At 43.6% G+C, this 15,492-nt stretch overlaps 1 protein-coding gene across 2 annotated transcripts in view; it reads right to left on the bottom strand.

The window, feature by feature from the left end:
• Nucleotides 1–11,149, bottom strand: part of LOC110514624 (ubiquitin carboxyl-terminal hydrolase 22-like) — a 74,242-nt gene extending 63,093 nt beyond the window's left edge. Inside the window, exons 1-2 of one of the 2 annotated variants that reach the window (XM_036941792.2) lie at nucleotides 10,647–11,149; nucleotides 9,415–9,447 (exon numbers count right to left, since the gene is read on the bottom strand). In XM_036941792.2, the coding sequence (XP_036797687.2) occupies nucleotides 9,415–9,447; nucleotides 10,647–10,766 (153 nt within the window). In that variant the 5' untranslated portion in view covers nucleotides 10,767–11,149. The remainder of the gene's footprint in view (nucleotides 1–9,414; nucleotides 9,448–10,646) is intronic. The other variant, XM_036941793.2, reaches the window with a different exon arrangement.
• Between the last annotated feature and the right edge of the window lie 4,343 nt (nucleotides 11,150–15,492).

Genomic DNA, 15,492 nt, shown 5'->3' with positions numbered 1-15,492 from the left:
GCACTCTGGTCACAACGTTGGCATCAGCCAACAGCTCGCCAACACGACACCATTTGCCTGGTACAGTTGAAACCAGGATTCATTCATGAAGTGCACACTTCCCCAGTGGCCATCGAAGGTGAACATTTGCCCACTAAAGTCGGTTACGACACCGAACTGCTGTCAGGTCAAGACCCTGGTGAGGACGAGGAGCACACAGATGAGCTTCACTGTGATGGTTTCTGACAGTTTGGGCAGAATTATTCTGTTGTGCAAACAGTTTCATCAGATGTCCGGGTGGCTGGTCTCAGATGATCCCACAGATGAAAAAGCCAGATGTGGAGGTCCTGGGCTAGTGTGGTTACACGTGGTCTGCGGTTGTGAGGCTGGTTGGACGTACTGCGAAATTCTCGAAAACATTGGATGCTGCTTATGGTAGAGAAATGAACATTAAATTCTCTGGCAACAGCTCTGGTGGACATTGCTGCAGTCAGCATGACAATTACACACTACCTCATAACTTGAGACATTTGTGGCGTGACAAAACTGCACATTTTAGAGTGGCCTTTTATTGCCCCCAGCACCTGTGTAATGATCATGCTGTTTAACTTCTTATGGCTGGGTGGCAGTATTGAGAAGCTTGGATGAATAAGTTGCCCAAAGTAAACGGCCTACTCCTCAGTCTCAGTTGCTAATATATGTATATTATTATTGGTATTGGATAGAAAACACTCTAAAGTTTCTAAAACTGTTTGAATGATGTCTGTGAGTATAACAGAACTCATATGGCAAGCATATGGCAAGAGAAATCTGAGCTTTGTATGTATTCACCAGAGTCCCCAATGAAATCCACTTGAGATATGAATGATGTTGCACTGCCTAGGGGTTCCACTAGATGTCAACCATCAATAGAAATTATGAGACTTCTATGGTGTTTTGGGAGTGAATGATCGCAGAATCAGTCAGGTGTCTGGCAGTCAGCCATTTTCTGATCATGCTTATTCCTCATGGTAGTCACTTGCGTTCCATGGCTCATGAAGACAAGAAGGAATAGTCCGGTTGGAACTTTATTGAAGGTATATGTTAAAAACATCCTAATGATTGATTCTGTACATAGTTTGAAATGTTTATTCGACCTGTATATAACTTTTTGAAGTTTTTGTCCGATGTAACACTGACCAGAATGAGCGTTTGGATATGTATGTCAAACACACTAACAAAATAAGGTATTTGGACATAAATAAGACATTTTCGAACAAAACAAACATGTATTGTGGACCTGGGATTCCTGGAGTGCTTTCTGATGTAGATCATCAAAGGGAATATTTATCATGTAATTTCTTGTTTATGTTGACGTCAATATGGCGGCTATTGTGACAAATGTTTCTGATTCTTGCATGGCTGGCTTATTCCGTAAAGTTTTTTTTAAATCAGACACAGCGGTTGCATTAAGGAGGGGTATATCTATGTGTATAACTTGTATAACTACATTTATGATGAGTATTTCTGTTGAATGATGTGGCTATGCAAAATCACTGGATGTTTTTGGAACTAGTGAATGTAACGCACCAATGTAAACTCATATTTTATATGAACCTTATCAAACAAAACATACATGTTTTGTGTAACATGAAGTCCTATTAGTGTCATCTGATGAAGATCATCAAAGGTTAGTGATTAATTTTATCTCTATTTCAGCTTATTGAAACTCCTCTCTTTGGCTGGGGGGGGAAATGGCTGTGTTTCTGTGGCTATATGTGGTGACCTAACAATCGTTTGGTGCTTTTGCTGTAAAGCATATTTGAAATCGGACACGGGTGAGGTTAACAACAAGAATAGCTTTACAATGGTATGAGATTCATGTATGTTTGAGGAATGTTAATTTAGATTTGATGTTTTGAAAATGGCACCCTACACTTTGACTGGCTGTTGACATATCGCTCCCGTTAAGGGATTGCAGCCATAAGAAGTTAATCAGCTTCTTGATATGCCACACCTGTCAGGTGGATGGAGTATCTTGGCAAAGGAGAAATACTCACTAACAGGGTTGTAAACAAATTTGTACACCAAGTTTGAGAGAAATAAACAGTGTGTGTGTGTGTACAGTGGTTCTTCCTGTAAAAGTTGCATCATACTGCACACACCCTTGTGTGCTGCCGCAGATTTTCTATGGCACGTTATATAATTGTCAGCCATTCTTGCCATTAATGTTAATTAGTGCTAGTTTGACCACCAGAGGGCATTTTTGAGAAGCATTTGATAGTCTTCAATATTGGCTGTACTAGAGAATTTAAAACCTTATGTAAGAACATAGTATATGTTCTTACACAAGATTGATTTAAAATACATTTTGCAGAATTAATTTGATTAATATTATGGTGTTTCTATTCCCAAAAAAAACTCAGGGTTTCCGTTAGGAAAATATGACACTGTACAACCTGACGGTCAGGAGTAGGCTACAGTACTAAGAGCATAACATTTCCACACCCCAATTGTAGTCTAACCAATACCCAGTGAATATAAAAAATCTCATTGATTTATCCAGACCAGTCCCCATGCTTGTCTCAGAGCAATGCGAAACGGTGCTGAAATAGTTGACCACACACGGGTAGGCTATTCTTGAACACGGGGTGAGACATTCTTACTAATAAATAAATAAAGCCAGTTTGTTATATATAATTATTTATTTATGTTTTTAGGGGGAGAGAAACCAAAAGCCCACTGTCGCCTCATGGGTCTCCCAGTCACGGCCGGCATGGGTATTGAACCAGCATCTGTAGCAATGCAGTTTGCATAGTGATGCAGTGTCTTAGACCGCTGTGCCACTCGGGAAGCCGCATCCACAAAGTTTTTAATGCTGATCAACTGCCTTGCACAAAGTATCTATTGTCCTGCTAATAGCCCATATTGGCGCTGTACAACGTGACTGGTCGGGAGTAGGCTACAGTACTGCATTAAGAACAAAATAATTCTAACATTAACACAGCCTAATTGTAGTCTAACCAATACCCAAACAGAGAAAATAAAAATACCATTGCCTCTTCCATTAATTTTGAAAGAGTATTTTCCAGTAAGCATAATCAGTGCTCTAACTCCCTCTTGCGCAGGTCTGGAGCAGTGACGCAGGGTACCGTACTAAACCACAAATTACCTCAAAGTCCCGCAGCATTACCTCCAAACTTTTAGTTGAGCAACCACTGTATGAAACATTTCTGGGATCTTTTATTTTAGCTCATGAAACATGGGTCCAACACTTTACATGTTACGTTTATATTTTTGTTCAGCATATACATATTTCTTTTAACACCATATTTGAGAACAAACAATCAAATAAAAGCTAGAAAGTCAGGGAGAATCGAGGGCAGATGCCCATTAATTTTGTTATAATGTTTGAGCAGAGCAACAATAGCCATGGCAACATGCATAGAACTGCAGGACATTTTCTCTAAGCTCAAGGGTAAAGTGTGTACAATTGCAGAAAAGTTGCTTTACAACAGCAACATTTTCTCTATGCCACCAAGATACTTGTACAGCTTTATACAGTTTACACTTCCACTTCCAATGAACTGTGGGGGTCAAAATAATTAAACTGTCCACCAAATCTATTCATTTAAAAAGTTTTACATTCACCTGAAAAGAGGTGATTTTATTTTTACGACACCATTCATACAAATCTAACTATAGCCTATACTGGTGGTGTTTCCTTCACCATATACACTACATAGTGTGTTAATGTTTAACCAGTGCCATATTATCCCTGGAAAAACAGTGCACAACATAGGGCATAGGGTGCCATTTGGGACATAGCTGTTGAGCCTGTATGCAGGGCAGGTGACAGAGGTTATGTGAAAGATTCAGTCATGTATTGAGGGGGAATTGATTTTAGCTGGCGGTAGCTTGAGGATGACCGATCTCACAGAGAAAGAGACAGACAGAGGGACAGACAGAGAAAGAGAGACAGAAAGAGACAGAGACACAGAGAGACAGACAGACACAGACAGACGAGAGAGACAGAGACCAAGTGAATACAAAGCCACTATCACTCAAGAGCGCACATATGTTCCCTTTCCTGCTCTGAATGACAACGTCCCCCAATGTCCCGGTGCTGCTAAGCATCTCTGCAAGCAGCAAACACGGCCACTATGTGTTAGCGTCAACACGGTCGAGGCCAACCATAAGGAGGAAAACAAGGTTCTGGTGCAGAGGTAGAGACAGCGGATTCCTTTCCTCAGTGATGGTTCTCCTTTCACCTGCCTATGCTAACATTGACACAAAACAGACAGACACACAAACTTCATAATGAAAAATAATGTGACCGGTAAAATGAAGAAGGCCATCTTTATCTCCTAACGAATTGACTGCAGAAACATAGATTCTTAAAAAAGTATTAAATATTCAAATGTAATAAATAAACTTCAAATGAAATAGTTAACAATATTGACAGTAGTGAAAAAGCATCCTGAGCTATTTCCGAATATTTTATTTATTTATTTAACCTTTAACTAGCCAAGTCAGTTAAGAACAAATTCTTATTTTCAATGACGGCCTAGGAAAAGTGGCTTCAGGGGCAGAACAGATTTTTACCTTGTCAGCTCGGGGATTCGATCTAGCCACCTTTCCTGTTACTTGTCCAACGCGCTAACCTCTAGGCTACCCTGCCTCTAACCGCTAGGCTACCCTGCCTCTAACCGCTAGGCTACCCTGCCTCTAACCGCTAGGCTACCCTGCCTCTAACCGCTAGGCTACCCTGCCTCTAACCGCTAGGCTACCCTGCCTCTAACCGCTAGGCTACCCTGCCTCTAACCGCTAGGCTACCCTGCCTCTAACCGCTAGGCTACCCTGCCGCCCAAAATACCCCGGTGTACTTCCCAAGCCTAACCTGAGCAGCTGGAGATAATCGTTTCTCCTGCCTTCACTGCCTCCATCCATCTCCCAGTCATTCTGCATCAGTAATCCCAGCCTGTGTGTGTGTGTGTGTGTGTTAAGCAGCCAGTCGGGCTCAGCAGGCAAGCCAGATGTACCTTGAAACAGGTGTTAGACAGCTGTTTAACAGGAAAAAAAAAGGCTTGTCCCAGTCCTAATCCCAGACAGACACAAACCCCCGAGCTACAACTGCTGCACGAGACAGATAGGGGAGATAAGTAGTAGCCTTCACCTGTTGTTAGGGCTATCGTTTGTCATGGTGGAGTGTGGACAGTAGAGATTGTAGAACTATAGCTGTAAGCTATGGCGGGTTGATCAGATAACACACATTGGCACTATATAATATACCGCTATCTGAATAACTCTTGTTTTTTCCCCCCGTTATTTTACCAGGTAAATTCACTGAGAACACGTTCTCATTTACAGCAATGACCTGGGGAATAGTTACAGGGGAGGGGTTAGGGGTGAATGAGCCAATTGGAATCTGGGGATGATTAGGTGGACATGATGGTATGAAGGCCAGATTGTGAATTTAGCCAGGACACGGGGGTTGACACCACTACTCTTACAATAAGTGCCATGGGATCTTTAGTGACCACAGAGTCAGGACACCCGTTTAATGTCCCATCCGACAGACCTACACAGGGCAATGTCCCCAATCACTACCCTGGGGCATCGGAATATACATTTTATTGTTAGACCAGGGGAAAGCATGCCTCCTACTGGCCCTCCAACACCACTTCCATCCAGGGAGCGACCGGGACCAACCCTGATGATGGCCACTAGAACACATGCTTTGGCATAGATTGTTGACAACGTGTAAACTATATTTAGTCTTCAATGTTTATCGAAAACATAAATACATTGTGGCACAATTGTTGTTAGCTAGCTAGCAAATTTTGCCATATTAGCATAGACGTGACAGTCAAAACAAGACATGGTAACAAGAACAAGAGAAAACGAGTCACCGATGAATCCCCACATTGCAGCTTCTTGTCATCGTTGCCATGTGACCGTTCAGAATCGTAACGTCACACGGCCTTCAGACCCATCGATGCGCGTGCATCATTTTCGTGATGTCAGCCAGCCCGGCTAATATCTCAGGCTAGAAAAATAATGTTCACTGCACAGCTTTTTTTCAAGGGAAGTAGCCTACGCTTCACGGTTCCTACGGGGGCAGCAAAACGGCAGAAATAGGCTACACAATTCATATGCCCATGACTGTGTGCAGTGAAGATGGCTTAGAATCCACCAGCCCTCAGGCTGTCGCCTCAGGGGGTGTCGTGCTCAGCAGGCTGTTAGAAGCTGGGTGAACAGAGCAGAGAGGCTGAGGGCACCGACTGACTGCCTGGACAGTGAGTGACAGGACAAACCATCTGCCGATAACCACATTACTGGTAAAACCATTAGTGTAAAACATTGATGAAATGTTCTAGGAATGAACAGCCTCATAACGTTACGGCAGCTGGATCCACACAGTGGAGCAGGGTCGTCTCCTGACATACTGTAGTGTAGCCTACTGCATCTTCAACTTCTACACAGATAGACGGAGAGCAATGGATGTTTGTGTAGGTACTGAGATGGTTTACAATTGTGTGATTTCTCATCTGCTGATGTGAGTTTCAAGGCAGGAGGTATCTATTCACAATACCAAGACCAGGGACACAATGTCAGTGACCTTCTCACTGTTATATCAGCCACCCTATTACTCATTAGACTGAGTGGCATGTTACCTACACATTAAAGACCCACAGTATGAGGGAAGTTATAGTGGTCTCTTTGTCCTACAACCTGGTCAGGAAATATCCTCCCTGTATACTGGAGGCAACATTGCTGCTGACAGACCTGGATGCAGACCAAAGAGATTGGGGCTGGGCTACGAGTGAGAGAGAGACTTGAGGGATCCACAACAAAGTACAAAGAAGAAAGAACATAACTGGGCAACTATCCAGGCCGAAAAAGCTGGAAAATATGACGTATGCCGAGCCATATGGTAAAAGGAAGTTCCTGTGAATGACTTCATTAAATATAACTTTGCCTTGAAGATATTCAGCCTTTACAGACAGAGGTAAGAGTAAAAAAGGTGGTGGATTTGACCTTAAACCCAGCGCCCACATTCAGGTTCCAGCTCTGCAGCTGAGGGACCTTTACACCCTCAGGTCACCGACACATTTGCCTACCTTTGTTGCTTTGTCCTGTTTGCACAACAGGCGGCTACATAGTTCCACGAATCATGATGATGAAACAACAGAAACAGTCACTAGTGTTTGGTTGGGGCAAAGCAGTGCTGACAAATGGGGAACAGTGTACTCCACAAACCTGGGTTCAAATACTATTTGATAGTCTTTTGAAATGATTTCTATCTCTGCTTCATTGAGCTTGCCTGGCTTAACGTACCAATAGAATTGTCCCAACAAGTTAAACCCAGTCTATTTGGCACTCTAGGCAGGCTAGCGCAAACGCTCAAAGTATTTGAAAGATTTCAAATCGTATTTGAACCCAAGACTGCGGAGAAAGGCGACTTCATTCCGATAATGAACGTGAATTCCTGTAACTGTCTGCACACAAAAACACAATAACTGAGTTGACCTGATTGATGCTCTGGGCAAACTCAGTAGCGACTGGGAGTGAGTGCCAAAAGCTAATAGCCTCTTTCATACCCACAGAGAAGCCAGCAGACCCTCACTGGGGCTCAATAATAAGGACATCGAGACAACATAAAAAAGTCCACAACTACCTATCAGGGTTGAGTGGAGGACAGCTCATAATAATGGCTGGAACGGAGCCAATGGAATGGCATCAAACACATCAAAAACGGTTTGAAGTATTAGATACCATTCCACCTATTCTGCTCCAGTCATTACAATGAGCCTGTCCTCCCCAATGAAGGTGCCACCAACCTCCTGTGGTGTTCAATAGGCACAAAACGGAGTGAAACGAAGTACTATCAGAACTTGTCCAATAAGAAAAGCTTTTTTTCATTTCCCGTTACAAAACATTTTGCTTTGGTGTGCCCTAGTGAACAGGACCCTGGTAAAGAAATAAGCTAAACGTCCATAGTCTCCATTCAAACATCTAATGATGCTGATTACCTGCCTTGAATAGAGAGAGCTTTGACTTAGCAGAGCTCTTGGGGTTGGAACACACACAGAGATTAAAATATGCTGCATCTGGGACCAAGTGGGGCCCTAAACACCCAGCCGGCCCAGGCGCAGCAATCCCATTTCAACATGCTCCTCCTGGGGCTTTAGGGAGCTAGCTGCAGAGTTGTGGTTACTGGTGGTTACCTCTGGGAGTGTCGATCGTAGCTGTGAGCAGTGTGCACACAGTGAGGCTTCAGAGGATGCGCTCGGTTAATTAATTTGAAAAGAGAGGGCTCTGAGACTGAGGGGCAAAAAGAAAAGTTAATCATGATGATGTACTACTATACAGGAGGGGAGGGAGGGAGAGCATGGACAAGAGAGGGAGGGAGAGCCTGGAGGGAGAGAGGGAGGGAGAGCCTGGAGGGAGAGAGGGAGGGAGAGCCTGGAGGGAGGGAGGGAGAGCCTGGAGGGAGGGAGGGAGGGAGGGAGGGAGGGAGGGAGGGAGGGAGGGAGGGAGGGAGGGAGGGAGGGAGGGAGGGAGGGAGAGCCTGGACAAGAGAGAGAGGGGGGGAGAGAGAGAGAGAGAGAGAGAGAGCCTGGACGAGGGAGGGAGCCTGGACGGAAGAGGGAGGGGAGAGAGAGCCTGGACGGAAGAGGGAGGGGAGGGAGAGCCTGGACGGAAGAGGGAGGGGAGGGAGAGCCTGGACGGAAGAGGGAGGGGAGAGAGAGCCTGGACGGAAGAGGGAGGGGAGGGAGAGCCTGGACGGAAGAGAGAAGGGAGGGAGAGCCTGGACGGAAGAGGGAAGGGAGGGAGAGCCTGGACGGAAGAGGGAGAGGGAGGGAGAGCCTGAACGGAGTGTGTTAACAACCATCAAGTTCTAGTGAACTGCTGTAGCGCTGTACAAACAAAGGGTCATCGACCCTCTGGCGACAGCTGTTTGTTCTAGAGACAGACCTGTGTCTGTCATCGTACAGTACTCATCGTGTCTCATCAAATATAGTAGTTGAGCTAAAGCTTTAGCAGTTAGAAACACATCAATTGTTGCAGGACAATGCGCTAGGCTATCAACCATCCAGATAGATGATAGCATTTCGGTCAGAGGAGGCTGGTGGGGGAGCTTTAGGAGGACGGGCTCATTGTGTTTGCTGGAATGGAATCAATTGAACGGAGTCAAACATGTTACCATGTGTTTGGTACCATTCCAGCCATGACAATGAGCCCATCCTATAGCTCTTCCCACCAGCCTCCACTGCTATCCATCTGCAGCAGGGTTTCCCTAACTCAGTCCTGGGTAATGAATGGCTATAGCACGAGTATGAAGGACGTGTGTGAGAAAGTAAAAAGGGGAGAAAGCAAGCCAGCATTTGGTTTACAGTACCTACTCTACTAATGTTAGTGCAAGGAGGAAGGAGAAGTTTGTCGACTCACCAATGCTGTCCATCTCACATCATTCTGAAGCACCTAGTTCAACAACAACGAAATAAAACATGTAATGTGTGTTGTGACTGCCAGTGGAAAACAAACACACAGGTTGTAGTCAAAAGCAATCAAACCATTCATTCAGTACAGGACACTAACAACAAACAGGACCGAAAAGCAAAAACAAAAGGTTGACAATTTAGGCTAGCTAGACTAATATTTGTTAAAATGGTGGGGGGGGGGGGATCATTGCTATCAGTAACCTATAGGGTCGGGATATTTTGAGACACTGACTGAATTGAAATGCCAAGAACCTAATTTATAAGTTATACGGCAAGTAATTTGGGAGGGGGGGGTGAGAGCAGATGGTCGAACGAAATGGTTCAGTGTGCGGGGCTTGCGCTTTGCTGGCCTGAATGAGGAGTGGGAGGGAGCATGCTTCACTGAACAATGCACAACTGTGGTGTTGCTAGTGACAATAGGTGGATCTGGTCAAAACAGCCAACCACATTCACATAAATAAATTATGTAACGTAAGGACAGTCACGTTGGCATGCAAATATATTGCATCATTTTAAGAAAGGGATTCAATAGCAAGCTACAGTAAAAGCTCAGTTGATACCCTCCAATAAAATTGTATTTGCTGATGAGCTAGATTCTTGGTAACGTTAGCTAACCAACCAGCAACACCAGGCTAGATGTCAACTAGCGCACAACCTACGCTAGCTATATACTAGTTATCTAAACACGATTCGTTTTGCTCAGGAGGAGAGTGAGTTTCTCGCGTTATCATTCATTGTTGGCGTTTATTTCCCTGCAGTAGCACACCGTATCAAGCTAATTTAACTGGCAGTGATGATCAAGTCTAGACTGGTGTTAGCTAGCTATTGTAGGATAACGTTAGTTCTGCTGTGTCAATTATCCAGCTAGACATGATCTAATGACTGATTGATGCAATGTAGTCTCTATGAGATTGATGCGCCTTGAATATTCCCAGGTAGCATGATGATGGGGTAACTTTATGCTACCTGCGTTTCCAGTCACAACGAACGAGCTGTGGTGTGTTAGCTGGCGCAATGTGTCTGCATTAAACCACCACACTCAAACAGTGTAACGTTACGTGGGTGTACATGTGTGTGCTTGAAACTGTGTGGGGCGTTTATGCATAACGTTAGCCCTTCTGTCTGTGCGTAGTTATATGCCGTTTGTGCTTCAGTTTCTCAATGGCATTCCTGTTTTACCTTTCGTCTCCTGGCTTCAGCACTCCCGCTCCAAACAAAGCATTGATATATGACTCGTAGGTTTTGCCTCCAATTGTCCACCTTATAAGCGTTCACATGTGAGCACCCGGCTGGACTCATGACTGAAACAACATTCAGTTTTGTATTTTCAATGAAGAGACGTGTCCTGGAATCGAGAATAAGCTAACTAGCTAGCGGGTGCTTGCTGTCCAGTACAGAAGCTAGCTGTGGTTTCCGTTTGGAAATGGACAGCCGCGACAATACCCAAAATCAGATTCGGCATCTGACAAATACGTCCTTTGTTGACATTTTTGTACAGTTATCCGTCTTCGTGAATCTATTGACGTCTCAGACTGACAGTTGCCTTTATCCTCATGTCAAACACTTCCACTCAGGATGTGTTTTTCTAATGGTATGTTGCGCGTCGAGCCCGCCCAAAGCGAAACATGATTAGCGGATACAGAGAGAGGTGACTTCATGTTGGCTGAAGAGTGCGCTGGTGCGTTGTTTCCCGTTAAAGTCACGCCCCTTTGCAGTAAGGATAGGATTCTGATTGGTGAAAAAATATGTCCTTTCATAAAGTAGGCGGACTCACTGGTCTAAAATAACCAATAGGCTGAGATTAAATCAAAAAGGGTCGCTTACTGGTTTTGTCAAATTGTAAAAAAAAAATAAAAAATAGTTTTACTTAATTGACAATACCAAGTACTGCCCTTTCAACTGGACTACAGCGTTCTCCCGCCTGCCTCTGTACTAGTTAGAGGCCCTCATACGATGAAAATTGATAATATCAATTCATTTTTATTATGTACTGAATCACATGGCCAGACAATAATGCACATATTCTGCACCAGTTGGATTATTTTGTGTGCAAATCTATTTCAGAATCTGTGAACAGAGGCTACCACTTACTGCATTATCTATAAAATGCTGACATCTACTGGTTAAAAATTATATTGCACATTGACATCTATGTCACTTTCTGGTTGTGTCAGAGTTGTCATTTAATTGACAGCACGAAGTACCGCCCTCACCTGTCTGCCTGTGCTGTCGCAGTGCGATGCCCTCCCCTCATTCAATGAAAATTAAAGAAATAGAATTTGCTGAAACACTAAAGGACACTGTTAAAATACAACAATTCAAAACACCAACATTATTTAATGAAACCATGAAAAGTAGTACACCTAAGAGTAACAAGCGTTAATAAGAACGTAGTTTAAACTCACTCCAAAGTTACGTGGTAAGGTCGCGGATGGAGCCATCAAAGAGGTGCATTCAGGATGGCTCAACCCCTTGGAACATTGTCATGGGACGGCGGTCACGTGTGTTGCAAAGCAGAGGGTCACTTGTTGAAGACGGTTGAGGAAGGCAAGTTGTTCACACTGGTGTTCGAACGAAAACCCGTTGTACGTGCTATGATCCACGTATTGGAAACACCCAAGTGGTTCTTCAATCTGAATATTGGCCTTCTTTAATAGAGGGATGTCTAAACTCTTTTGGGGGAATAAAAATTATTTACAGGCTAAATAACGATTGATGATCAATTCTCATTAATATTTTACAACTTATTGTAGGCTATTATAGTTCACATATTCATTTACATTACCTAATTTTAGAAATTTACTGAGACAGAAAAAAAGAGCTGTCATATTTTCCAACAATTTGCTGAAATATGCCCAGTGCAGTCAAATATGTAATAATCCTATGTTTTATATATATGGGCTAGAGTGGGCATCGAGCCAGGAGCTATGAAGCCGGGGGATCGTGTTTCGGAGGACGCATGGCTCTCGACCTTCGCTTCTCCCGAGTCCGCACGGGAGTTACAGCGATGAGACAAGAATGTAACTACCAATTGGATATCACAAAATTGGGGAGAAAAGGGAGTAAAATAAATAAATAAACAAAATTGTAACCATAAACATCTACCTTATTTACTTGTCTAAACAGTGAGATAATATAACAGACTTGACTGCAAAGGCTTTGGGTTCATCGTGATGGTGCATTTGTGCTCATATGCCACAAGAGTGAGGCATTGCTTTACAATGAAGGCCATGGATGAAGAAATCTGTCCACTAGGTTTGTTTGAGCAATGTGGTCAAATCAAATGTATTTATATAGCCCTTCTTACATCAGCTGATATATCAAAGTGCTGTACAGAAACCCAGCCTAAAACCCCAAACAGCAAGCAATGCAGGTGTAGAAGCACGGTGGCTAGGAAAAACTGCCTAGAAAGGCAAAAACCTAGGAAGAAACCTAGAGAGGAACCAGGCTATGAGGGGTGGCCAGTCCTCTTCTGGCTGTGCCGGGTGGAGATTATAACAGAACATGGCCAAGATGTTCAAATGTTCATAAATGACCACCATGGTCAAATAATAATAATCACAGTAGTTGTCGAGGGTGCAACAAGCCAGCACCTCAGGAGTAAATGTAAGTTGGCTTTTCATAGTCAATCCTTGAGAGTATCTCTACCGCTCCTGCTGTCTCTAGAGAGTTGAAAACAGCAGGTCTGGGCCAGATAGCACGTCCGGTGAACAGGTCAGGGTTCCATAGCCGCAGGCAGAACAGTTGAAACAGGAGCAGCTGCACTGCCAGGTGGACAGGGGACAGCAAGGAGTCATCATGCCAGGTAGTCCTGAGGCATGGTCCTAGGGATCAGGTCCTCCGAGAGAGAGAAAGAAAGAAAGAGAGAGCATACTTAAATTCACACAGGACACTGGATAAGACAAGATAAATACTCCAGATATAACAGACTGACCCTAACCCCCAGACACATAAACTACTGCAGCATAAAAACTGGAGGCTGAGACAGGAGGAGTCAGGAGACACTGTGGCCCCATCCGATGACACCCCTGGACAGGACCAAACAGGCAGGATATAACCCGACCCACTTTTCCAAAGCACAGTCCCCACACCACTTCAACCACCAACTTACCATCCTGAGACAAGGCCGAGTAAAGCCCACAAAGATCTCCGTCGCAGCACAACCCAAGGGGGGGCGCCAACCCAGGCAGGAAGACCACGTCAGCGAATCAACCCACTCAAGTGGAGGCCTGCGTCTTGTGACCGTAGCGTACGTGTAGGTATGTACGGCAGGACCAAAACGGAAAGATAGGTAGGAGCAAGCCCATGTAATGCTTTGTAGATTAGCAGTAAAACCTTGAAATCAGCCCTTGCTTTGATAGGAAGCCAGTGTAGGGAGGCTAGCACTGGAGTAATATGATACAATTTTTGGGTTCTAGTCAAGATTCTAGCAGCCGTATTTAGCACTAACTGAAGTTTATTTAGTGCTTTATCCGGGTAGCTGGAAAGTAGAGCATTGCAATAGTCTAACCTTGAAGTAACAAAGCATGGATACATTTTTCTGCATCATTTTTGGACAAAAAGTTTCTGATTTTTGCAATGTTACATAGATGGAAAAAAAGCTGTCTTTGAAATAGTCTTGATATGTTCGTCAAAAGAGAGATCAGGGTCCAGAGTAACGCCGACGTCCTTCACAGTTTTATTTGAGACGACTGTACAACCATCAAGATTAATTGTCAGATTCAACAGAAGATCTCTTTATTTCTTAGGACCTAGAACAAGCATCTCTGTTTTGTCCGAGTTTAAAAGTAGAAAGTTTGCAGCCATCCACTTCCTTATGTCTGAAACACAGGCTTCTAGGGAGGGCAATTTTGGAGCTTCACCATGTTTCATTGAAATGCACAGCTGTGTGGCATCCACATAGCAGTGAAAGTTAACATTATGTTTTCTAATGACATCCCCAAGAGGTAAAATATATAGTGAGAACAATAGTGGTCCTAAAATGTAACCTTAAGGAAGACCGAAATTTACTGTTGATTTGTCAGAGGAGAAATCATTCACAGAGACAAACTGATATCTTTCCGACAGATAAGATCTAAACCAGGCCAGAACTTGTCCATGTAGACCAATTTGAGTTTCCAATCTCTCCAAAAGAATGTGGTGATCGATGGTATCAAAAGCAGCACTAAGGTCTAGGAGCATGAGGACAGATGCAGAGCCTCAGTCTGACGCCATGAAAGGGTCATTTACCATCTTCACAAGTGCAGTCTCAGTGCTATGATGGAGTCTAAAACCAGACTGAAGCATTTCGTATACATTGTTTGTCTTCAGGAAGGCAGTGAGTTGCTGCACAACAGCATACAGTAAGATTGCTGAACTGTGGATACTACTTCCGATCTGTGAAAACGCCTTTCAGTAAGTCATTAGGTTACAGTTAATAGACCCTTGTCCAGAACTTTTAGTTTCTGATTACGCTTCAATGGCTACCGTTCTTAAAGATGGCCACTGTGGACAGGGCTTTAATAATAACGGACGGAAAACAACGCTTTACTTAGTAAATTAGTCCTACTGAATGTTTTTAATCAAGCAATTTAAAGACATGATATCTGAAATGGCTTTGTTTATATTGCTACTTAATGTCAGAGATAGCTTTGTGTTGGTGAATGATTACCTGATCCAAGTTTGGTTGAATTGCAGTTGTCAAAAGAAAGCAGCCGCTATGGAGTAAACATTTTTCTCTCTTTACACACCTGCCCTTTCCCCCTAATTAATCTCCTCTTATTTCTGATGAATCGGTTGGATTAAGTGGTTTACATCAGCTGCTCCACTAGGCATGTCTATGGTGTATACTAATTAACTAGGCCAGCAGTAGGGTTTTGTTCTGCCATTGAGTGGCTGTATTTCCATTAGCAGTATTACATAATGATACAGGAAACGTTTTAGTGTTACTGCAGTAGTTAACACAAAGATCTGTTCCAGATTCCCTCTGCCCTGTATACAGAGGTCAATATACAGATGCCCTGTATACAGAGGTCAATATACAGAT

Source organism: Oncorhynchus mykiss, chromosome 13 (assembly GCF_057628025.1).
Source record: "Oncorhynchus mykiss isolate SJ-2025 chromosome 13, ASM5762802v1, whole genome shotgun sequence".
NCBI lineage: Eukaryota > Metazoa > Chordata > Actinopteri > Salmoniformes > Salmonidae > Oncorhynchus > Oncorhynchus mykiss.
Note: the sequence above shows the minus strand (reverse complement) of the source record. Positions and strands in the feature narration are given on the sequence as shown.